The sequence below is a fragment of the Peromyscus leucopus genome, chromosome 15, assembly GCF_004664715.2.
Source record: "Peromyscus leucopus breed LL Stock chromosome 15, UCI_PerLeu_2.1, whole genome shotgun sequence".
Taxonomy (NCBI): Eukaryota; Metazoa; Chordata; class Mammalia; order Rodentia; family Cricetidae; genus Peromyscus; species Peromyscus leucopus.
The window spans coordinates 18,544,268-18,569,200 of NC_051076.1; the positions used below are offsets into that span (position 1 = coordinate 18,544,268).

The 24,933-nt window shown below is 49.8% G+C and overlaps 1 protein-coding gene across 1 annotated transcript in view; it reads right to left on the reverse strand.

The window, feature by feature from the left end:
- Positions 1-24,187, reverse strand: part of Parp1 (poly(ADP-ribose) polymerase 1) — a 37,917-nt gene extending 13,730 nt beyond the window's left edge. Inside the window, exons 1-12 of the mRNA XM_028865446.2 lie at positions 23,931-24,187; positions 19,382-19,547; positions 15,748-15,863; positions 12,381-12,595; positions 10,895-10,994; positions 7,063-7,179; positions 6,371-6,547; positions 3,587-3,734; positions 2,443-2,583; positions 1,747-1,986; positions 1,457-1,525; positions 1,079-1,211 (exon numbers count right to left, since the gene is read on the reverse strand). Coding sequence (XP_028721279.1) covers positions 1,079-1,211; positions 1,457-1,525; positions 1,747-1,986; positions 2,443-2,583; positions 3,587-3,734; positions 6,371-6,547; positions 7,063-7,179; positions 10,895-10,994; positions 12,381-12,595; positions 15,748-15,863; positions 19,382-19,547; positions 23,931-24,050 — 1,742 coding nt within the window. The 5' untranslated portion in view covers positions 24,051-24,187. The remainder of the gene's footprint in view (positions 1-1,078; positions 1,212-1,456; positions 1,526-1,746; positions 1,987-2,442; positions 2,584-3,586; positions 3,735-6,370; positions 6,548-7,062; positions 7,180-10,894; positions 10,995-12,380; positions 12,596-15,747; positions 15,864-19,381; positions 19,548-23,930) is intronic.
- Positions 24,188-24,933: the final 746 nt, after the last annotated feature.

Below are 24,933 nucleotides of genomic sequence, written 5' to 3' on the forward strand. Positions count from 1 at the left end.
ATCCACCTGCCCGTGCCTCCTGAGTGCCGGGATTAAAGGCGTGCGCCACCACTGCCCTCCCAAGGGGCAGTTTTAAAAGCACTCTTAGGGCTGGAGAGATGGCTCAGCAGATAAGAGCACTGGCTGGTCTTCCAAAGGACCTGGGTTCAATCCCCAGCACCCATGTGGGAGTTCACAGTTCAAAACTGTCTATAACTCCAGTTCTAGGGGATCTGGCATCTTCACACAGATGTGTGTGTGTGTGTGTGTGTGTGTGTGTGTGTGTGTGTGTGTATACCCCACTGTACATAAAATAACAAAACAACGCAACATTCTCTCCCACTCATTTGTTGACCGAGTGAGGCTGCAGATGGAACCCAGGGCCTAGAACACACTAGGCAAGCACATTACAACCAAGAGAAATTAACACACCAGAATAATCAATCACCTTCGTTCTAGTAACCAGCCAGTGTGGGGTAGCATTAAGGAATAATTTAAAGCCAGGTAGTGGTGGCACACACATCTTAATCCCAGCACTTGGGAGGCAGAGGTAGATGGATCTCAAGAATTTGAGGCCAGTTTGGTCTACAAAGCAAGTTCCAGGACAGCCAGGTTTACACAGAGAAACCCTGATTTGAAAAATAGATGAACAACGAAAAACTAAAAAAAAAAAAAAAAAAAAGCCGGGCGGTGGTGGCGCACGCCTTTAATCCCAGCACTTGAGAGGCAGAGCCAGGCGGATCTCTGTGAGTTCGAGGCCAGCCTGAACTACCAAGTGAGTCCCAGGAAAGGCGCAAAGCTACACAGAGAAACCCTGTCTCGAAAAACTTAAAAAAAAAAAAAAAAAGAGAAAAGAAAAGAAAAAAAAAAAAAGATGAACAGAAAGAATAAAATTTATTTTGTGCACAACAATAAATCATGAATCTTTTTTTTTTAAATGGCTGTAAGAATAGCCCAGTGGTGGGTGCGGAGCCAAGCATAGCACCATGACCGACGGCCAGCAGCTGCTGTTTTACGGAGACCTCACACACCGTCAGCCTTTCCTGACTTCCCACGGTGGGCAGCACACACTAACCTGGAGGGATTTGTCCCCGCTCACCTGCTCTCCTTGTCATCCTCCAGAAGTTGCAGCTTGTAGTAGGAGTTGGTGCCTTTTACAATGTCCACCAGGCCAAGCGTGGCACTGAACACCTTCCCGCCTTTCTCCAGGACGTGTGCAGAGTGTTCCAGACCTGCCCCAGAGGCAAACCTCCTAGAGTTCATTCCCTTCAAGGGTTAGGGTGCAAACAGGGTCTGTGGGCCTCCGAGTCCCCAGTTAGCTGTGTGTTACATCACTACCTTTAGAGGTTCCCCCAACGACCCACATGCTTTCCGGACTGGCCGGCAGGCAAAGGATGCCTGCTCTCCTCTGGCTACTCTCTGAACTGCAGACATCTCCTAGTTACCCGGGGCCTGTGGGTGGCTCCTCATCACTCACCCGAGTCAGGATCAACAGCCGCTCCTCCCTTCAGAGTTAATTTCATCCTTTTTTCAGACTTGCTGACACCTTGGGAGGGGACAGAGGAACATAAAGATCTAACTAAGACAACAAAGGCAGAACAGTTTCCAGGTGCGCGTATCACGGGGCCTGCTGCCCTGTGCCCACTAACACTGAACCGAGGATACTGCCCTGTGTCCATAACACTGAACCGAGGATACCGCTCAGAGAGCTTCCGGGCCACAGAAGCACACAGAGGTGAGGTCACAGAGAGCGCAGCTGGGCCTCACCTTCCTCCTTGACAGGGCCCTTGCTCTTCTTGGAGGGTGCAGCTGACTTCCCCTTGGGGGCCGCCACTTCAACAGGCTCTGCCTTCACCTCAGCCCCCCAAGAGGACAAGCTGTGGGCTGAGAGCAGCTCTGGGAGGCTCTTAGTGGAGGCAGACACGTCCTGGAGGAAGTCCTCACACACAACTCGAACATTGGCAGCTTTCACTTCTTCCATTTTCTTACTCATCTTTTCCACCTCCTCTGTTTAAAAAAGCCGAACAACCCATAAGCTGGAAAGTAAGCCTGGACCTGCAGCTACTCCAGCCCCAGAATGCTGACGACCTCAGCACCAACACTTCTTTCTTCCCTTCCCAACTACCGCCCGAGCCTCTCATCAGACGGTCACGTTCCGGCGGCACCGGAATGCCAAGGGAACCCACCCTCTCCAAACCCTCGTGTGGTGTCAGCAGGTACCTGAAGTAGGAGGAACCGATTCCTCTCCATTTTCACAGCCTTTGTCTGGCAGTGAACACGGGGACATCCCGTGGAGCCCTCAACGCTGGCAAGCTCATGGTCTGTGGCTGGGAGTGTCAGCCACATGACCACGCACGACACGTACAAACACTAGTTTACCCTCAGCGACGAGTCTGAACCTCAGCTGTGCCACACACTGACCCCTCACCACACGTGCAAGAGGCACAAGCCTGTTAAACTCACTTTTGGTGCTGATACACAAGGAGGCCTTGTTGGCCGATCCCGTCAACTTGCCCCCGAGCTTCTCGATCGTGGCCTTTGCTTCGTCTTTGCTCTGGGAGAGTTTCCCGAGGGTCAGGATCTTCATGTTAGACAGAGGCTTATCTGGGACGGGGACAGAAGCGTCAGGCCAGGCCCCCTCTGCTCCGCTCCCCAGGAAGGACAAAACCAACAAGACAAAACAGCAGGCTCCCCGGGAGAAAACCACAAAGCCACGCGCGTGGCCAGCCTTGGCGGTCCGTCACTCTCTCTTTGGGAAAGTCTCATGAAGACAGAAGCTAACAGCCAGCGGGAGAACCCATGAGGTCCACCACTGAGAAACTGGGTAGGAATGAGCCACCAACAGGGTGGTCCAGGCTGGCTACCAGGTCAGACTGCACCTGGAGATGGGAAGAGGGTAGGTGACGAGACCCAACTCCTGAGTAACAAAGTGCAGATCAGACTTCTTGGTGGTAAAGCTGAAGGCGTCCACCAGTGTGACCACACTGAGCCCAGCTGCTGCAGGCAAAGCAGAGCAAGCTGCACCCTGTACCCTGCACTGACTGTCAGAAGGCATGGATGGGGACAAGGCAGGAACGCAGCACTGGTCACAGCCAGGCCACAGGCCACAGCTGGGGGAGATCTAGCCTGTCCTCTCTAGGGGGACAGGAAGCAGACCCTAAATGACCCCCACGTGCACATGGAGACGCCAAGCTTCAAGCAGCAGAGAGGACTTGGGGTAACCACTGTTCACACCGGGGGAACAGGTGCAGCTGGGCTAGCCTTCAGAAGCACACGGCCTCCACCTTTATGGTTCAGGAGTGTCCACATGCCTGAAGGAGCACACAGCTTTCTCCTTGCCAACAAGACACAGATCTCACTGCTTGTGACGGCCGAGGACATGGCTAGTCATGACAGATCTCCCCAGAATCTGGATGGCTGGGGGTGCAGGGAGGGTAATGGGCCTGGAGACTGAGGTGAGCTTTGCAGTACATTGTGTAGTGCATTTTGAACATGTCTCAAGGAACTTTGTCCACATGGCAAACAGACCACAGAATACTCACTCTATGCCCTTGCGTGGCATGGCTCCTAGGTCAAACCCAGCCCCCAATCCTCCCCAGAGTCATACCTGCTGGGGCAGAGGAGTTCACAGCTGGGGGTGCTGAGGTGACGGAGAGCGGAGGTGCCAGCGGTGCTGGGGCACTGGTCTCTGGAGGGAATATCCGGTCCTGTTTTTTGACCTTTAATTTCTTGAGGTAGGATATTTCTCGGAATTCCTAAACAAAGTCAAGTTTAGTTTTAAAGACATCCAATGTCTCTTGAAATAAACTTGCAATAGACTAAGAGGGATTTGTCCTATGCAAATTAAATTATCTTTTTAAAATCTCTACAATAAATGGGGAAGTGGTGAAGTTCCAGGAAGAAAGCTTGTTCTTGTTACCATTTACAGCTTTATTTCCTGTATCTACGATGGACCAGTTACTATAGGGGCCCTAAGAACTTTACCCTTCGGAAAAACAAAACAAGGGCCAGTGAGATGGCCCAGTGCGTACTGCCAAGCCAAGGCTCTGAGTTCGACTCCCAGAACCTGCATGGAGGAAGACACTCCCACAAGTTATCCCCTGACCTCTACACGTGCACCACGGTACACATGTCCCTAAAAGCTAAAGTACTATTCCAGACAGAACAAAAGAACAGCAGACAGCTTAGTGAGAGAAGAATCACTAGGACACCCTCGGATCTCCGCCCCCGAGTCACTCCCCTCTAGAGTCCACAGGTGCCTGTCTCACAGCTGAAAGTTCCTTAAGTCAGACACACCTAGGCAGAGAGAGTGGGGTGGGGTGGGTGGCAATGCGACAGCACACGCCTTTAATCCCAGCTCTTGGGAGGCAGAGGCAGGTGGACTTCTGTGGGTTTGAAGCCAGTGTGGTCTACACAGTGAGTCCCAAGACCGCCAAGGCTACGTAGAGACAACTAATTACCCAGCTACAGGGAACCGTGACTGCACGTTCCCCAGCGAGGGACGCTAACACTAGGGCTGTACAGCATCCACAAGGAGTTCCAGAAAAGGAAAAACATGGGGCTGATAAAAAGACCAGTTGTTTCCGGAGGCTGGGAGAAGACAAATGGAACACCGAGTCTTGGGGCAATAAATGTTTTAAATGATACTTTCTATTAATGGGTACAATTCAGTCTAAACTTATCAACCCCCACAGGCTGTACCTCACCAAGAGTGGGCCCTAATGTAAACTATGGACTGTGGGTGATGGTGTATGCTCACTGGTTTTAAGGGATGCACCACTCTGTTGCAGGGTACCGATAGTGTGGAGGCTGTGAGGGATCAAAAACAAACACCTCACACATTCAGTGACAGATTTAGAAGTTTTCCAAAGGAGACCCATATGGTGGTATTTTATTTGTGCTGAAATGTGATTTTATTTGTATGTTAATAAATAAAGTTGCCTGGGGGTCAGAGCTCATAGCAAGCCATTTAGCAGAAGTCTGGCAGTGGTAGCACACGCCCTTAATCCGATCACATGGCAGGCAAAGTCTCTGTGTGTTCAAGGATACAGCCAGCATGGAGACACAAGCCTTTAATCCCAGTACCAACCGCAGAGACCTGGAGGTCTGTATAGACGAGGGAGTCATGTGGTTGGGTTTAGAACCAATGAGAAGGCAGAACAGAAAGGCAATAAAAAGACAGACACACAGGAGAAGGTCTCTCTCAGGGAAAAGGCGGCAGCGAGTGGTAAGCTAAAGGCTCTTCGCTAGTGCTCTGACCTCTTGGGCTTTTAACTCTTGATTTGGCTCTGTGTTTCTTAATTAATAAGACCGTTTAGAATTACATCTACAGACCCAGTTAAGTCCCCTGCTTGTTAGGGAGGAAGGCATGGAGTGAGCCTTCTTGCATTCACCAGGAATTATTCAGCTGGCACAGTTCTTTCAGCATCCCAAGTGACTTACAGCAGCAGGCCTTTGCACTAGGGGAGGGTGGTCACTTAATGACGTCACAAACAAGCAGCTATGGTGAAGAGCACAGACTCTGTGCTCCCAAGTCTCTCTTCAGAAAAGAACCTAGTTGTGCCACGTTCAGTGAATGGCAAGTGAGATGCCAGACGCCTTCGGATGCACACTGATCAATGGCACGGGGCACAGAAAGGTTCCACGGAGGGCTTTCACCCTCAAGGAAGCACTCCTGTCTGGATGAGCACAGCACACAAAACCAGGGGTGGGCTGGGGTGGGGCAGACGGGTATGCAGGTAGATGTGTAGGCAGTACCTGGACAGGTCTGCCAAGAGAGAGCCCAACAGCAGAGCTGCCTGGGCGCAGGCACCTGGTGACACCCAGTAGCCCGTGGGAACCCTGGAAGCACACTCAGACAGGAAGGACCACGAGGGTTCTGAAGGACACTAAGGGGCTGCCTTTCAGCCTGAGATAAGCACCCAGGGGAGTAACATAGTCATGAACTCCACGATGCTTGGACAGCAAGCATCACCAGACTGGATTTTGCACACTCCCTGCAAAAGATGTAAGTGCACACTCTGCACCTAATGGCCGATCCTGCTCACTGTCACCTTACAACTGGCCCACCAAAGGCAGGAAAAAGGACACAAACACTATATAAAATATGAGTGTACAATTTGCGTTTTCAGAAAGCTGAGCAAGTTGAGGTTTTAATGGTGAGGAAATGATGAAGTCAGCTGGGCTGCAGGGTGGCTACTGAGGCCAAGGAAGGCAGAAGAGACTGGGAAGGAGAGTGTAATCACACCAGTGAACACAGGAAGAGAGCCAACTCTATTTAGAACTGATTATGAGGAAGGGCAAGGAACACGGACTGTCATCTTAAGAGCTGGGTGCACAAGTCCGTCCAGAAGGTGGAGGGAGTCACGCTTTCCTGCCAACTAACCCTTACCTTTGGAGTTACCCACTCCTTTCGGCTGGGAGTCTGAGTCTTGACCATGCACTTGGTCCAGGCAGTGACATCCCCAGTGCAGTAGTAAGCATCACTCTTAAAGACCAGTTGGCCGGAACACTCTTTGCAGGGGAGGAGGGCCCCAAACGCCATGCCATCAGCCACACGGTCCAAGATCTGAAGAAACATGCCAGAGACCAGAGGCTCAGGAAAGGACAGCTACCAATAATGCAGATGGAGGAACTCTCAAACAGGCCCTGTTCCCAGAAAGAGGCTGTCTCCGGGCTCTACCATAGCTCACGAGCCAGCTTACAACGCAGTCCAGGCTTTGCACGTGTGAAGGATTCCTGCAGCAACCCCACCTCACCACGGGAGGCCTGCAGCGGCCACTCTACCACACAGGAGTGGCCCAAGCAGGTGCAGGGTGGGCTTAGCAAGCCTGGGACACACGGCAGCAGGCAGCAGAGGTCCTCAGGCCAGGGTGATATGAACACACAGGCACAAGTACCTGCCCACCTTGGGACCTCATCGAGTTCGAGACCAGGACAAAGGTGGCAATGTATGGTAGAGCTGGGGAAGCCTCCTGACCGGAAGGAGACGGTGCTCATGACCATACAACACTACCCCCGAGCTGTAACATCTTCAGGGGCCTTCTATGTCCCCTCCTCCCCCCGAAAACACAGGCAGCTCACCGCGGACTCTCCAGATGGTACTTGCTGCTGGTTGAAGATAAGCAACTCCTTCAGGTCGTTGGTGGAACACGCCTTCTTCAGTTCATCTTTGATGTTCCAGATCAGGTCATTCTGGGCCTGAGGACGAGACCCCACAACTGAGATCAGTTCTTTTTTTTTTTTAAATTTTAATATTGTTTTCTTATCTTAAACTTTAAAAAAAAAAAACTACATTTGTTTATTAATATGAGCATGCTCGAATGTTCTATAGCACATGTATGTAAGTCAGAGAATAACTTCTGGGAGTTGGTTCTCTCCTTCCATAATTTAAATTTTTTTGACAAAAGATCTATTATATAGCCCTGGCTGTCCTGGAACTTGCTCTATAGACCAGGCTGGCCTCGAACTCACAGAGATCCACCTGTCTCTGCCTCTCAGGTGTTGGAATTAAAGGTATGTGTTACCACACCTAGATCCTATAATGTAGCTTTTATAGATCAAACTCAGAGGACTAGGGGTCAAGTAAGGGGCTGGTGGATGCTGCCTTGGTCCTGGGGCTGGCTACAGGGCATCTGGAGGGGTGGTTGGCTGCCACTGAGGCAGGGGGTATGGGCCTTCTTTGGGTTAATGAAAGGTCTGGGCTGTACACTTCAAAAGTTCAAGTGGTAACTTTTAGGGAGAGATGGGTAAGACAGGATCTCATTGAGGAACCCAGGCTGGCCTGAAATTCATGATGAAGCCCAGGCTGGCCTCAAACTCATGGTAATTCTCCTGCCTCAGCCTTTGCTGGACTAATGAGTTAATCAATCAAGGGCTGCCTCGATTAACAAAATGGCTCAGTGGCTAAGGCCACCCGAGTGATCCCTGGAACCCACAGCAGAGTGGCTGCTGTAGAGAACTGAATCCTGCAAGTTGTCCCCTCTCCTCCAAATGCATACCATGTACACATCCAAAGCAATTCATATACAATTAATAAAAATCGGGCTGGAGACATGGCTTAGAGGTTAAGAGCACTGGCTGCTCTTCCAGAGGTCCTGAGTTTAGTTCCCAGCACTCACATGGTGGCTCACAGCCATCTAGAATAAGATCTGATGCCCTCTCCTGGCTTGCAGGCATGCATGCAGATAGAATACTGTATATATAATAAATAAATCTTTAAAAAAAAAAAAATCAAACGGGGCTAGAGGGAGCAGGAGAGATGGCTCAGTGGTTAAGAGCATTTACTGCTTTTACAAAGGACATAGGTTTGGTTCCCATAACCCACATGGTGGTTCACAACCATCTCCTTGGGCACCAGGCAAGTATGTAGTACACAAACATACATGCAGGTAGGTAAAACACTGAGACACAAAAACTTACAAAACCCCAACTCAGGTTACTAGAGGAGGTGGAAACTCTCTTTATTGGCTAAGTACAATCACCAGGGTGGCAGGCCCCATCCCTGAACCTTCCACTGTACACTCTTTTTAAAAAAAGATTTATTTATTTATTTATTTATTTATTATGAACACAGAAGAGGGTGCCAGATCTCATTTCAGACTATTGCTGGGAATTGAACTCAGGACCTCTGGAAGAGCAGTCGGTGCTCTTAACCTCTGAGAAACCTCTCCAGCTCCACTGTACACTCTTGACAGAGCTGGGCTCTTCCTCCAAACCCAGCCTGACCAACTCCAGCCTCAGCCAGGGTTTAACCCTCGGCCAAACTCATCAAAATAAACCCATGCAATGCTCTTAGAAAACATTCTGGAAAGTGTAGAGGAGACCACTTGTAAGACTGAATCCCTGTTGCCCCCCCCCCAAGTCTTTAATCCCAGCAGCACCCGAGAGGCAGAGGCGGGAGGATCTGCGTTCAAGGCCAGCCTGGTCTACAGCGTGAGCTCCAGGACAGCCGGGGCTGCACGAGAAACCCTGTCTCGAGAAACTAGAAGACTGACTGACTCCTTAACGGCACAGGGTCCTGGTGTCAGTCCTCAGAAACCTGTTCCAAGAGACACAGAAAAGCGACTACAAGTTCTGGGCAGGGCTCAGGGCCCAGTCATCTTTCCCAACACCCATTTAGATTCCCCAGAGTCTCCTACACACTTAAGCTCAAGCAGGACTATATGTGATCTCTTCCGGAACTGGAACTTTGGGTCTCAATTTCAACGTCTACTCAGTGCCCACTCTTTGCTGGTGCTTCTAAGTCCCACCTTATTTATCCTCACAACTACCTGGCAAGGAGGTAGGCCAAGTCGCTGAGCCTCCACCTTCCCTGGGGCAACAGGCAAGCTGGGTACTGCACACCAGGCGGCACCCCCTAAGATGGGAAGGAGAATGCCGGTCCTACTGAACCATGCGATCAATGCCAAGGAAGGCACCCAACTCCACTGCCTGAGGCTATCCCCAGGCTCACTCCCAGCTCCCCAGTTCCAGTGCGAGGCTCTCAATGAAATCCTTTTCATTTTCCCCTGTGGTGGAGCACACAGTGGGACACCAGCAGCAGCAGCAGTCTATGAACACAGGTTTCAGGGAAATGGCAGGCCCACCTCACTTTTATAGCTGAGGAAGGATAGAGACCTATGGAAGCAGACTAGGGTAGAAGGAGCTAGGAGGGTAATTCAAACTTCTGGTAACACTGGGGAGAGAGCATCAGCACACCCACTGTAGGGGATGCAAAGACATGAAAGCAAAAAGGAATGAAAATCAAATGTGGAGATGGCTAGAGAGACGACTCAGTAATGGCACTAGCTGCAGCCGGGCGGTGGTGGCGCACGCCTTTAATCCCAGCACTCGGGAGGCAGAGCCAGGCAGATCTCTGTGAGTTTGAGGCCAACCTGGGCTACTGAGTGAGTTCCAGGAAAGGTGCAAAGCTACACAGAGAAACCCTGTCTCAGAAAAAGAAAAAAAAAAGAAAAAGAAAAAGAAAAGAAAGAAAAAACCAAAAACAACAACAAAAAACAAAAAAGAGCACTAGCTGCTCTTGCAGAGGATGCGGGTTTAATTCCACGTGGCAGCTCACAACCTCCTCTAGCTCTAGTTCCAAAGAATCCAGTACCCTCTTCTGGCCTCTGCAGGTAGCAGACAGGCATGTGATGTAGACACACAGGCAGCCAACACCCACCCACCCCCAAAAAGGAAAAAGGAAGCGGCTGGACAGCACAGCCACTCAGGCAGAGGGCCCTAGCAGTGGGTCAGAACCGGATCACCTATTACTTCTCATTACCGAGCCACTAACAAGAGCTGAAAACCACAAATTCCAACAGATGGCCCAGAAAAGTCATGTTCCCAAAAGAGACCGACTGTCCCCTGCCCAAGCAGCATTCTCAGGGCAACGACCGCTGCTCGGCTCCAACACAGCACAGGTGACAGTGATGAGCCCCTCTGGCTGACGACCCTGATTTAATGGGGGAAGATTCCTTTTTTTGCTACATGCTTTCCAGTCCTTTGTTAAAGGAGACCTTCATTTTAAAAACTGGGAAAGCTTTCTCCTTACGCCCCCAAGGTGTCTACACTAAGAACCCTGAGAACCGCTGGCATCTGTGGACTCAACTCCCAGTCCCCAGTACTTAGGAGCAAGCCTGCGGGTGTAGGCTGGTCAGCTGATGCCTGGGCTGGACTGGAGCATCACTTGGTGTCACCCAGCAAGTCTGGGAGACATCGGATATTCCACACTGCTTTTCCTGGCTGCAGGCCTGGCACCTGGTCTAATTTGAGTATCCCGTCACCCAAATGAAGATGACTTCTGTGAGCGGGGAGAACAAGTTGGGAGAAAAGCAGCCATACACTTGAGAATTCACACTGGTCTTGGTAAGCAGGACAGCCGACGTCCTCCTGCACAAGAAGGGACAGGAAGGAGACACTGCCCAGGACTCACCTTGAGGGCCTTTTCCAGCTTACTGTCCTTGTCCTTTCCTTTTTTAGATTTCTTTTTGGCCACCTCATCTGCTCCATCCACCTCGTCGCCTTTTCTCTTTCTGAAAGAGACACAGGACTTCACAGGAACCAGACCTCCAGACCGACGCCCAATGCGACCAGGCTGACAGCCCTATTAGCTGCCTCTTCCATCTGCCTTCTTTCTCACTCTGCTCTTAGGGAGCTGTGTAAGGTGCCCCTCCACCAGGTGGTAGCTGCTATGACTTTCAGAACATCTGCCAATGAGGGACCTGGAGTGCACCTTAGTGTCCAGAACCAGAGCTCAGGTCACACCTAATGTTGAACCCCACATGTCGCTTACACACAAAGTGATGGGGAATTGTGGAAAAGCCAAACACAGCTTCAAGAACTGAGCCTAGCTGGGTGGCGGTGGTGGTGCATGCTTTTAGTCCCAGCACTTGGGAGGCAGAGGCAGGTGGATCTCTGTGAGTTTCAAGGCCAGCCTGGGCTACAGAGCGAGATCCAGGACAGCCAGAGCTGTTACACAGAGAAACCCTGTCTTGAAAAAACAAAACAAACAGAACCAAGCCTGGATGAGACACAGGGCTGCTCCCCAGGCCACCACGCAGCCTGAGTTCACCCTGGTACCTTCCGAAGCCGTGTGCTAGGGGAGGAGCAGCAGGCACCATGCAGGACTAAGGTGCAAACAGATGAAACAGCTCCGGCGCAGGGCTGAGGGGAGGGCCTGGCACACCAATCATGCTCAACACGCTCGCTCCAGTTCTCCAGGCATAATGGTAGCCAGAGAATCCCAACACCCGGTGCTCTAAGGGTCAAGGGCATCCTAACCACTGGCCTGACTTGCTAGCTTCACTCCAGAACCACTGGTGCTGTTCTACAAGCTTGGGTGAGGACCCGGGATTGCACAAGCTTCTTGTTGGCAACAGTGGTGTAGACACTGTTCACGAGCACGGTACATATAGCTCTGCGGCCCTCGGCATGCTCACTAACAAGCCACCTAGATGCTAATCCATGTGTGGGCCCATCAGTTCTGATTCCAGGCCCTTCCCACTGTCCACCCATTTTTGAATGGCCACGATTCTCCCAGGGATCCAGACACAGAAACATCGTTGCTGTATGACCGCAGTGATGTGAAAGAGACACAAAGGAGGACCTTCACAGTGTGGTAAACTGGCTATTCACTCATGCCAGGGAACTACCCGGCTGGTCCAGTAGGGTGGTCTTTAACTACCTGAAGGCTCTATGAGAAAGTGGTATAGTCTGCTCTATGCTTCCACAGGCCTGAGGGAAGGAGCTGGGGGAGGTTCAGAGTGCCCGGCAAGCTGCGGGGTGAAGAGGGGGTGCTGAGGTAGCAGATGTTCCAGTCTCTCTGTCCCCTGCTAACACAGGCCCACAGCTCCTGGCTTTCTGATCATCAGCAGAGGAACGGACGGACCCCACAGGCTCTGTACTCACAGCCCACCTACCCTTCACTCTTGACCCCGGGGAGCTGCTTCTTCAGGGCTTCTTTGTCCTCCGCAGAGAGCAGGCCAAAGCCCTTGAGCTGGCTGGCATTATACTCAGGCCGGAAGCCCAGCTCCTCCCGGTTCTTGACAAAGCAAGTTGGATGGTACCAGCGGTCGATCATACCCAGCTGTGGCTTCTCCGGGTCCAGCATCTTCTTGGACAGGCGCACCTGGCCCTGTAGGGAAAACCATGTGGTATCTAAGGAATGACTACACAGGACAGGGAACAGCTAGCCTACAGCCTTGAGTCCAAACCAAGGCACAGGTAGCAACTTGGAAAAATTTGGCTCTTATGCCATCAAGGATTGTGGGGTACTCGGCACTCACATTCTATGAGACTGACATGCTACCTACTGCATTAAAAGGACACCTTGCACTTACAGTTTAGATGACTACCTACCCACCTGCTTAGACAAGTTAACAAGTACTAACACTTCCCCCAGGGGTGAGTTAAGATGCTGACATTGTGTGCTGGCCAGCACTGTTCTGTGACGGCCTCAGCGTGGCAACTTCCCAACGGGACTTTTCAGCCATCCTCACCCTCCCATGGACTCTGCGGTTGCTGTACTTAAGGGTCCGATTAAGCTGCAGTGATAAGCAAGAGCTGGGTCCTGCCAGCCTGCCAGGTGTACGTTCCTACGACTGACAATTCCCAGGAGTTTCCCACCTAAGAGTGGACGGGGCTCCTGACAATGCAGAAAACTCCACCTGGGGCCGAGGAATACTCAAGAGCACAGAGCAGGCTGGTGCTCCCTTGGAAGCAAGAGCACCATACTTTTTGCCACCAATTTTTAATGGTGGAAGGTGAGAATATTTAGCAATTACATTTCCTCAGTTTCACGTCTGCTACATTTGGCTCTTGAACTATTCCCAAAGGCCCTTGTGATGCTCTTGGGAGGCGGGGGAAAGCCGACTAGAAGGTTAGAGTTTTGGGCTGATATTGAGATGTTGGTCTTTCTCCTTTGCACCCGCTAGTTGAACAGGCCTCCCTTGCCACATGCTCCTGCCACGTGTGATGCCACCACAGGCCCCAAACAAGGCCAAGGAACCATGACCCAAACATCTGAAACCTTGAGCCAACACAGACCCCTCTCTCTCTTTAGGTGGACTATCTCTGGCACTTTCACCACACAGATACTGTGGTAAACTATCTCATACCTCACAACACTCCGACAGAAAACCCTCAACTAGCGCAAATTACTAGTTTTAAATACTTTACATTATTACCAACTATTAGGATATAAAGAAATGAAAGTTAGTAGTTAGACATTACAATAGAAATTGTAGTCATATTAGATATGTTTTAAAAATTGAGCAGATATATTTTAGACAGGTCATCTTCAAACCCTTCAGAGATCTACCGAATATGGCATTTAAAATGTTTTAATAACTTAGAAATTTTCCTTTTTGAGACATGTCGGCTCCTGGCAGTACCAATCTACTTCAGAGAAAATATAGGCATTGAAGAAACCGCATATGGAGTTAATTTTCATTGTGGCAAAAGTTAGCCACTGGACAACAAAGTATCCTCGAATCAACAGGAAAAATTGGACAGACAGAACACAAAACAAAGGACTACTGATTCCTGCCAAAACAAGTGTGGTTATGGCTTTATCAAAAGGCATCTTCTGAGGCCAGGACAATATGGCACCATCCCTGAAGTGGCCTTCACAATCTGGAAAAGGTACAGTGTCCTTTTCTTCGAAGACAGCTGAACAGGGAGTGGGCCGATGGCTTGTTATGCAATGGAACAGCAACTGAAAGCTCATGCCTCTTGAAAGTAGACTGGCGTTTAATAGAGGGATGTGGAGAAGAAGGGGATGCTGAGATGAAGCCATATATACACAGCCAAGAAGAATGGACAGCTGAATTAAAAAACTACCAACAATTTCCAGAATTTAAAATCCTGAATCATGACATGACACTAGTGGAATTCAGGTGTTTCTGGTACAAGGACTGCTCTCACCCAATGTGAGGTTGAACTGTTGACCTTGTGTACAACCTACTTCACAAATGAGTCTGTCAGATACCATAAGCCTATAGGCTGAAGATGATGCCCCAACACTGCGGGGAAATCTCAGGTGACTGTCCAGGCAGCTGGCTGTTTCTGTCAACTCACAAATTTTTTGGAAGTTACTTGCGTGCACTTCCTGTTTTTATTTTTGTTAGCTAATATTATTTCCTTCTTGGGTCTCTGAGGGAGTTGAAGATTAGTTAGTTATAGTTGAAGATTAATTAGGATAGAAAGTGAATTAGATACATTTTGGACTTACTAAAATAGGATAGATAAGGGTATTATTTTCTCTGATTTGTCAAATACAAATGGACTAGACATCGTTTAGGTATTTGTTACTTGTATATATTGTATATAGTTATTGTACTTTTGTATATAGTTTTTCTTTTGTTAGTTATAACCTTTTGCCTTTTTTCTTTTTATTAAAATAGAAAAGGAGAAATATGGTGATATTTTATTTGTACTGAAATGTGATTTTAATTTTATGTTAATAAAGTTGCCATGGGGTCAGAGCTATTAGAGCCATAGCAAGAGCGTGGTGGTTAGAAGAGCTAGGTAGATTTCTGTGTGTTCAGGGATACAGCCAGTATTGGAGACATATGCCTTTAAGACCTGGAGGGCGGTACTTACAGGCAGTGACGAGGCAGTCATGTGGTTGGGTTTACAACCAATGAGAAGGCAGAACAGACTATTTAAAGACAGACAAACAGGAAGAAGCTCTCTCAGGGAAGTTAGGAGCACTGCAGGAGGTAAGATTTTATCTCTGAGCTCTGACCTCTCGGCTTTCTCTTTTACATTGGCTCTGTGTTTCTTATTTTAATAAGACGATTGGTTACATCTACAAATCACGGCACCAGAGAAGACGATGTTGGCGAGCACAGGCACTTCTCTCGCGCTCTCAGAACAGCCAGCCGGCCACTCCACCTGACCAGCTGCCAGCCTTCAGGGACAAGAACTGGTGGCAGGGGAGGCTGGCCTGTGAAATTTCTCGGATGAAACAGGAGTGCTGGAGGCCCACAGCCCTCCTAGCTTCACATCCACCACACAAGACCTCCCTCATGGCTGTTGACTTTGTGGAGACCTATGCTGGTGCTTTCCAAGAAGACCTTTCCCCAGGGCCCCTACCCAGGAGCACGGGATTGGCCTGCCCAGCAGAAGAAACTCATTCTCATTTCTGCAAGGATCGCCGCTGTATTTCTACCCACGGGTGCTGAGCCAGAACGTAATGGCTGCATGATCTTTTCTCCCGAGACGGCCACTGATCCCCACCTAAGGGGAGAACCCCGAAGTGCAGACGCCGGACCCCAAGGCTACCTTCTCTATCTTCTCCATACAGCCCTTGCATGTACTCCTGTTGGACTTGGCATACTCGGCTGCAAAGTCACCCAGTGTCTTCTCCGCCTTGCCGCCGCTTCCATCCTGGCCTTTGCCTGAAGAACCAAACACAGGTCACTACTCAACTCTGCGGCCTCACAATGCCGTCCCCAGAGGCCCCGTCTGTCTTCCTCCTCCCACAAGGACACCGTGTTTTGAGTGACCACTATCAGTCTAGGTCATCTCTACTGGCAACAACAGTGGTTACTTTGTGTTATAATTTCCAACTCAGACTTCTCATTGCTATTGTGCTCTTATGATTCAAAGTTAAGTGTTGAACTGAAAAGGGCATTTAAATACAGATCAAACATATGCCTATGTAAGAACTGAACACATGCCGAAGGGCTTGGGGGAGACAAAAACAGGATTTCAAGTTGATTTTACTTTATGTGTATGGGGATTTTGCTTGCTTGTGTTCCAGGTGCAGTAGCTGGTGCCTCTAGGGGATAGAAGAGGGTGTTGGATCTTCTGGAATTACAGCTATGGACACTGTGAGCACTGTGTAGGTTCTGGGAATCAAAGTCAGGTCTTCTAGAAGAGTTCCCAGTGCTCTTAACCACTGAGCCATCTCTACGCTCCTAGATTCATGCTGGGTGGGATGGCACATGCCTTTTATCCCAGCATTCAGGAGGCAGGGGATGCCTGGTCTATGTAAGGAGTTCCAGGACACCCAGGACTGAAGAGTGAGACCCCTATCTAAAGAATAAACAGGTGGTGAGACGTCTAAGGGCAAACACCTGACAACTTTCATTGTCTCCCAGGACGCATGCTGGAAGGACAACGTTGTTGACTCCCACAAATTGTCTTCTGGCCTCCACATGTGACCCTTTGGCCCACATGTGAACACAACAAGTAAGTCAGAAGATGGTAATATTCACAGGATAGCCTCAAGATTCTACAGAAAAGCTACTAATAAGTATACTTGGAAAATTTATAGGAAATGAGGCCAACATGCAAATATGAAAGCCATTTCCACATGTTAGAAATAAAAATAGAGCAAGAATTAAAGCACACAGCTATTTAAATACGTAAAATATTTCAGAGAGTGTAATTTAATTTTAATACATAAACTATCTCACAGAGCCCAACCCTGTCATGATGGACTCCTAGCCCTCTGGAACCGTAAGCCCAAATAAACGCTTCCTTCTCTCAGTTGCTCTGGTCACGCTGCTTTACCACAGCAACAGGCAGCTGATACGGAGCCTTTCCCTGTAACAGGAAACCCACATTTCTTCCTTATAGCTAACAAAAGAAAACGTAAGCCCCGACACACCATGTGTTGTGGGCTATCTGTACACTGTGTGAAGCTGTATTGCTGTGACTGGTGGAATGAAAAGCTGATTCTGGAGGACAGAAAGGAAGAGGAGGAGGAACCTAGGCAGGCAGGATATGCCAAAAGACACAGCGAGGAAACAGGAGGCGCAAGATGGAAGAGAGGCAACACCACGTGACAGATGCAGATTAATATAAGTAGGTTAATTTAAATTATAAGAGTTAGTTAGGAACAAGCCTAAGCTAATGGTCAAGCTTCCATCATCAATAAGAAGACTCCGTGTCATTATTTGTGAGCTGGCAGCGCAAAGGAAAGTCTGACTACACCCGAGTTCCATCCTTGGGGTTAGGAAAGAATTACCATGGCATGCATGCAATCTCCCTCCCTACAAATAAACAAATAAATAAAAATAGATAAGTAAATGTAATAATAAAAATTATAATTAAATTGAAAGGTGAGCCACAGACAGTCAGGTCACAATACTTGTGTTTGGCCAGAGACCTGCACATAGAATTAAGCCGTTCAGGAATAGAGTAGACACTGAAATCATGAGAAGCGGGCTGGGGAGACGGACGGCTCGGAGTATTTGTTGCTCTTGTAGATGATCCAGGTTCAATTCCCAGGATCCATACATGGTGGTTCATAACTGTCCAGAACTCTAGCTCCAGGGGATCCAAAGTTCTTTTCTGACCTCCTCGGGAACCAGGCAGACACATGGTGGGCATGCATACACGCAGGCAAAACATTCATACACATAAAATAAAGTTAAAAAAAAAAAAAAAAAAGAAAGAGAAAGAAAGAAAGAAAAAAGGGACCATAACAAACTACAGGCTGAGTCTCTCCATCCAAAAGGCTTGGCATCTGTTCTGGAATTCAGATTTTTTGTTTCGACTTTTGGAATAATTACAGATACACGAAACATCCTAGAGGCAGGGTGGTTGCAGGTCCACACATGAAATCCATCTGTTTCACAGAGACATCATACACAGAGCCTGAAGGTAAATGCACGCACTATTTCTAGCCTGTCTACGATTCTGACTCCAACTGTCATGGATCAGGTGTGAATTCCCCACCTGCGGTGGTGTGCTGCTGCTCAAAGTTTCGAGTGTTGGAGCACTTCAGATTTGTGGATGAAGGGACACTCAAACCTTGTCAATATTCGAAAGTCTGCTGGGGTAAACAGTCAACAACCCAGAGCCCCCAACAGAGAACTGGGTAAGGAAAGTATAGCGTTCAAACAAGGAGTACAGCTCAGTAACAGGAAAGACCCAAGCACACGTCACGCTGAATGAAGAAACACAGAAGAAAGTACAGCCATTTACTTCCTTTCCTCACTGAAACTAGACCAGGCAAACCTAACCTACGAGGCTAGAAATAGGAATAGACGCCAGTGTGAGTGCATACCTGTCATCCCAGCACCCAGGAAGCCAGGGCAAAGGACTGCCAACTGTGAGGGGTTTTTTGATGCCCTGGAGCTTCCTATGTAGACCAGACTGACCTTGAACTCTCAGAGATCCGCCTGTCTCTGCGAGTGCTGGGAGTAAAGGCGAGAGCCAACATATCTGTTTTGAGACAGGATCTCCCTATATACCCCTGGGTGTCCTTGAACTCACAGAGATCTACCTGACTCTGCCTGAGGTCTGTTTTTTTTTTGGGGGGGGGGGGGCTGGGTTTTTTTGTTTTTTTGTTTTTTGTTTTTTTTTTTAGGAAAGAATTAGCAGGTTTCCCGAGTATGAGGAAGAAAAGGTGGAGAAATCTCCTCTTGGGTAACTTCTGTGCATAGGACCAGGAAGGCAGTGATTCTGCCTCACAGTGGGAGGTAAGGCATCCATCCATCCAAGCCCATCTAATGCACAACAGCAAAAGATAACGATGTGATAATCTCAAGTTTCATCAACTGCTGTAAATGCACTGAGGGAGGGACGGACCCAGGGGTCTGTGGGAGCACCTCGCTCTTGTGTTTCTCCCATGTTTCCTAAAACTGTTCAAAAAATCAAAGCCGGGCTGTTGGGACGGCTTGGCTGTGAAGGCACATGCCGTGCAAGCCTGGCAACCCAAGTTCGATTCCTGGAGCCCATGTAAATAAAGGAGAGACCCAACTTAGTGAAGCTGTCCACTGACCTCTGTGTGTATGCGCGCATGCACACTAATAATAAAAAATTTAAAACCTATTAAAAAGGACAAATTTAAAGGCTCCATTTCCAGTGTCTGGAAAAACAAACACCAAACCTTGTGCAACAGACCATGTGGCCCAACGGGGAGCCGAGACAGGGATGTATTCCTGTCCCCCGCCATACACACCTGCCACGCCCCCAGCCTCCGCTGTCTTCTTGACCTTCTGCTGGTCATCCCATCGCAGCTCAGAGAACCCGTCCACCTCAACGTCAGGCTGCCGGATGGAGTGGCCCACCTTCCAGAAGCAGGAGAAGTGGTACCAGTGTGGGACCTTTCCGTCGAACATGGGCGACTGAAGTCACAAAGCAGAGAGGTAAGGGAGATAGATGTTAATCTCTGTAGGCACAAGCCCACCCTGTCCCCAGCCCAGGCAGCCATGGGGCCCTCTTCTCATCCCTGCGGCCTGCCTGGTGTTTGCTCATGTCACACAATGGCTTACAAATGGATGAGAAACAGCTTTCCACTTCTCACCTCAAGTATTTCCCTAAAAGTAATTTCCTAAATAATTATGGCTGGTCACCCCCAAACCCACCGACTTAGGAGATGCTGGCCCCAGGTTCCTTTAGGGTCTGAGCTGCACTTCTGACCTGCTGCACAGCCTCGTGAGAAACAGCACACCTTCTCAGTATCCTGGCGACCCCAGCACCCATTAGAAAAGCCAGGCAGCGGCACTTGAGCTCAAGGGTCTGGGCGGCCCAGAAATGGCTCTTAAGTGGCCCTGCAGTTAAAAATACTGAAGGACAGGCAGAGGAAGTGGGTCAGGCGCAGCAAGGTTTGCATGTGAGAACAATGAACAGCTTCTGTGAGGGAGGAAGGAGAGCCTGAGGGAAGGCCTCCAGGCCTGGAGCTAGGCTGACCATTGGCTTCAGAGGCACCGATGGGCCTGAGGTAAAGGTACTGTGTGACACTTCAGGTGCTTTCCTTCCCCATGACGCTCCGGCCCGGCACTGCCTGTTTTAGAGATGGCGACAGTGCCCGCGATGAGGGAGACACAGGCGCTCCCCAGTTTCCTGGCGCTCTCCCTTCACAAGCCACACCTCTGCGAACAGCAGCCCTGTCTCACAGAACAGAGGCCGACGGGACTACGGATGCCTTCTGGCCTAAGTAAGATGGCCCATGATGACTGCCTTCAGGTAACAGAGAGGTAAAGGCCAATGAAATAAAAATATCACACCACGTCGGCGCTTTAGGATGGAGTTGTAGAGGAGAGCGATATTTGGAAAAAGCACGACAAGCCAAGCATTCCAATTAACTACGCCCACTCCACGAGTGGCCTCCTTTACAGATGCATCAAAACATACGGCCAACGGATGCAGAGATGGCTCCGAGGTTAAGCTGCTCTTTCAGAGGGCCGAGGTTCAATTCCTAGCACCCACGTGGTAACTCACACCACCTGTAACCTTAGTTCCAGGAGATCTGAGGTCTTCTCCTGGCCTCTTTGGGCACATGGTACACAGATACACATGCAGGCAAAACACCCACACACATAAAATTATTAAATTAATTAAATTAATTAAAAATTAAATAAGTACATAAAAATTTAAAAATCTAAGGCCAAGTCCTGCCTAGGTGACCCACCAGTAATTAATGGTACCAGGGCCTGCAAAGCTCCTGAAAGCTTCTCAGAGCTCTTCAGACTTCCTCAGGTGCCTCAAGGCCCTGCGTCCTTCAGAGACGTAACTCACTGTGTCAGAATCCACCCCAATTTCACTGCTGGGGCAGGCATAATGCTTACTGAACCTTTCAAACCTTCAGAGGAAAAATGGGGGAACTGCAAAAGATTCCACCAGACAAGAAACGGCATTTCTGAGTGGACCCAGCTCGGATCACACCAGGCAGCGGGGTCAGATCCTGGAGCCCTATGACAGGGCGCTTCTGCCTTCCTTGACCTTTGTATTTCCGATACCCCACAACACTCCCTCTAATATAGGAGGGCCTCCACAGAAAAACAAACAAAAACTCTTGACCATTGCAAGGACTGAGAACACCTGGGCCAAGGTCCTAAGGCGCTGGCCTCTACCTAGGAGCCAGGAAACAGGCAAGGTACAGAAGCTAGGACATGGACCTGTCAAGAACACAGCACCAGCCATGGACCAAGCAAGCGCCTCACCCAATCCTCAGCAGCCATAAAGGAAGCCAAGAACATTGCCAGCCAGGAAGATGGCCTTGCTACGCCACAGAACACTCAAATCCTTCCTGGGTCATCCCTCTGTTTCCCAGACAAGTGGCTTCTCCCTCCCTCAGGGGCTCTGAAAAATCAGGTTAGCGACTGTTCACAGAACAATTCTCCCACACAAATGTAAAAGACGGCATTTAAATTCCAGCACCAGAAGAAAGGTTTCTCTCTTGCAGGCCTGCCCAGGCTCAGCCTACAGGACCAATTTTAAATTCAGAATTAAGCTGGTGGGTGTGTGTGGGGGTGGTGGCGCACTCCTTTAATCCCAGCACTCGGGAGGCAGAGGCAGGCGGATCTCTGAGTTCGAGGCCAGCCTGGTCTACAGAGCGAGATCCAGGACAGGCTCCAAAACTACAGAGAAACCCTGTCTTGGAGGAAAAAAAAAATTAAATTCAGAACTAAACTCCTAACTACAACTGAGGAAGAGTCCCCTTTATTTTGAATAATAGTTTCTTTCACAATCCGGAAGAGGGCCTGGAATGCGGAATTATCTATGGCAGCCCTAGCCTCCCCTCTTCCTAAACAGTAGGTATGCAGGGTCATGCTTTTGAATAAGGACTATTGTCTGGTTCACACAGTAAACCCTAAAATGCCTAATAACATATGTAAGGTCTGGAAAGAAACTGATTATTTGAAAGGCTGGGCGGTGGTGGCGCACACCTTTAATCTCAGCACTGGGGGAGGCAGAGGCAGGCGGATCTCTGTGAGTTCAAGGCCAGAAGGAAGACTAGTGAGCCCATGTCTCCAAACAAAACATTTGAAAGGCACGCAGGCCTGTATGTAAGTCCCAGCACTCCAGAGGCAGAGGCCAGAGGATCTCGGGAAGATCAGTCTTGAATCCTTGTCTCAAAACCAACCAATGGACGGACCACCCAACCAAGCTACTTCAGGGGAAGTACCATTACTTCAAATTTTACTAATACCCCTCTAATAGCTGCTGTAATTAGGTTGAGGGATCCCCAACCACAAAGCGATAGGAAAAACGTAAGTCCACAACACCTTTGCTATTCTGCTTAGAGTAATCTAAACACTGACAAGGATGTGGATGCCGTTCTCTCTTAAACCCAGAGAGCCTTGAGTTCTATTTATCACCTCAGAGGGTAAAGTTCAAAGCCCTCAGTGGGAAACAGGGCTCTGGACTGCTCTTCAAATTTTAGGCCCTTCCCTCTTAGCTGCCTCCACCTTCCTGTCCTACTTCTGTGAATAAAGACTCTTAATCAAGTTCCCACACCAGACTGGGGCATCTTGGGTGCCTCCTCTTCTAGCGCCCAGCTCCATCACATGTAAGGCTTATCAAATCCTCTCCACACTCCCTTAACCAAGCAGAAAGGGCCCAGAGTGGGTGCCCTATCCAGTCATGAATGCAAGCAACAAAGATGTGCCTGGCAGGACTTGTGATTTTTGTCACCAATGATAATTATAGCCACTGACCCAGAGCCTGGGGGCCCAGCTGCTACTTAATAAATGTATACAGAATGAATGGGAACCGTGTGCCAGGCATGCTGAACCAGGCAGTCTCTCAGCTTCCGTTCTTGCCATATGTGAAATAACAGAAGAAAGGGGGTCCTTGGTACCCACTGGGTGAACGTCCCCCAGTAAGGACCGAACCCCGTTGAAGGCAATCAGGCCTTTCCTGAAACCCATTACAGTAGCTGGGCAGCAAGGGAAAACAATTACCCTGACCATTAGCAGTGAGCTTGGGTAACCTGAAAGTATGGGGGAGGTAGAACAGGGCGCGTGAGAACCACTCTTGCAAAGACAGGCGTCAGAAAACCCTGGAACTGTTAAGGACCCTTTAACCCACCACCTCACAGTACATCCCACCTCTTCCCTGACCATTATGGAAGCGCCAGTGAACAGACCCAGATACGCAGAAAGCGCCGAGAAGTCGGTGACCTCGGGAAGTTGGAGAAAATGTTATCTCCAAGTAGAAATCAGGCCCAAAGCGGACGTACTGTAAAGGAACGGTACTGCTTTGCATAATTAAAACAGAAATGCCGAGAGTGAACGGATGTTGAAAGGATAACCAAAAATAGGCTTAAAAAAAAAAAAAAACAAACCAAAAACCCTCCCAAGACTCCAAACCCCTCACATGCCAGGCCTCTTTATTCATGTAGGGAAAAAAAAAAAATCTTCCAGGACAAGGTAGGCCCAAATCAGGGCAGGTTCAAAGACCGCGCGCACATCCTCCACCCCCACCCACCCCAAGAGAAGGCAGTGAAATAAACAAGAACTCTGCGACCATCCGGACCCAGCGAAGAGGCCCCTTGTTTTTACAAAGCCAGGGGCACCGCCAGAAGCTCTCACTTCCCGGGCTTTTCTTGCAGGGTCAGCGCAATCTCCCGGAAGGGGTCGGCCCGGTGGGCCTCAAGGACCACGGCGGCGGCGCCGCGGGCCTTTCCCGCCCTCCTCCCCCGGTTCCAGAGATCCGCAGCGGGAGCGCGGCGGCCCCGAGCCCACACAGCGCCGTCCTGCGCCCCCGGCCCGGCCCCGCCGCACCTGCACCATGATGGCCATGCGGAGCGAGTCCTTGGGGATACTCTCGCTGCATTTCTTGCAAGAGGCGCGCCCGCTCTTAGCGTACTCCACTCGGTAGAGCCTCTCCGAGGCCTCCGCCATCCTTCTGCTCGTGCCGCAGCGGCCGCCGCCAGACGCCGCCGCCGCCGGTCCGCCCCGATAGCTAACGTGTCGGTTCCCCGCAAGCGTGCGGCGCCGCCTCCGCTCGGGATAGATTGCTGATGCCTGGCGGCGGGACCGCCCCCAGGCCCGCGCGTGGGGGGCGGGGCCTCTGCTCATGGGGCGGGGCTTCGACACCGGTCTTGAGGGCGGTTCGGCGGCGGCGGCGGCGCGGCGGGTGGGTTGCGTTCCGGCGCGACTGCGCCTGTGCGCGCTGGTCTCGCTGCCTCCAGTAAGGGGCAGGGGCCGGGAGCCCGAAGAACCCGACGAGCGCCATCCCTTTTGTCGGTTTGTCCCAGAAAGGCTTCCTTGCTCTCTAAACGACTTCCACTTCACCCCCTCCCTCCTGTTTTTTCTAGGTCTGTCTGAGAGCATTCTGGTCTGCAGCCTCCAGACTGCTGGCACAGAAAACCAACCAAAGCTTAACTTTTCATTTTTCGTAAACTGAAAATGCATAACTGTAAATTCCAAGAGAATGAACAGTGCCTGTGACTGTTGGCAATAATTGCAGCAGATGTTTTCAAATCATACATTCGGGGAGACCTCAAAATAGTTAAGGTTATCGCCAATTGAAGTTATGGTAACTGTTAAACTTGCTGCTCTTAGATCTTGTTATTTAATGTAGCACTACGATTTTTAACATAATTGGGTCTTTTTTTTTTTTTTTTAATAATTGTATGTGTGTGACGCAGGGTCTCATTATATAGCCCTGGCTGGCCTGGAACTTGCCATGAAGATGAAGTTGGCTTCAAATTCACAGAGATCCCCTTACCTCTGCCCTAAAGCGTGGGTAAACTCTCTGCCTGGCAGCAAACTGGTTGGTGAG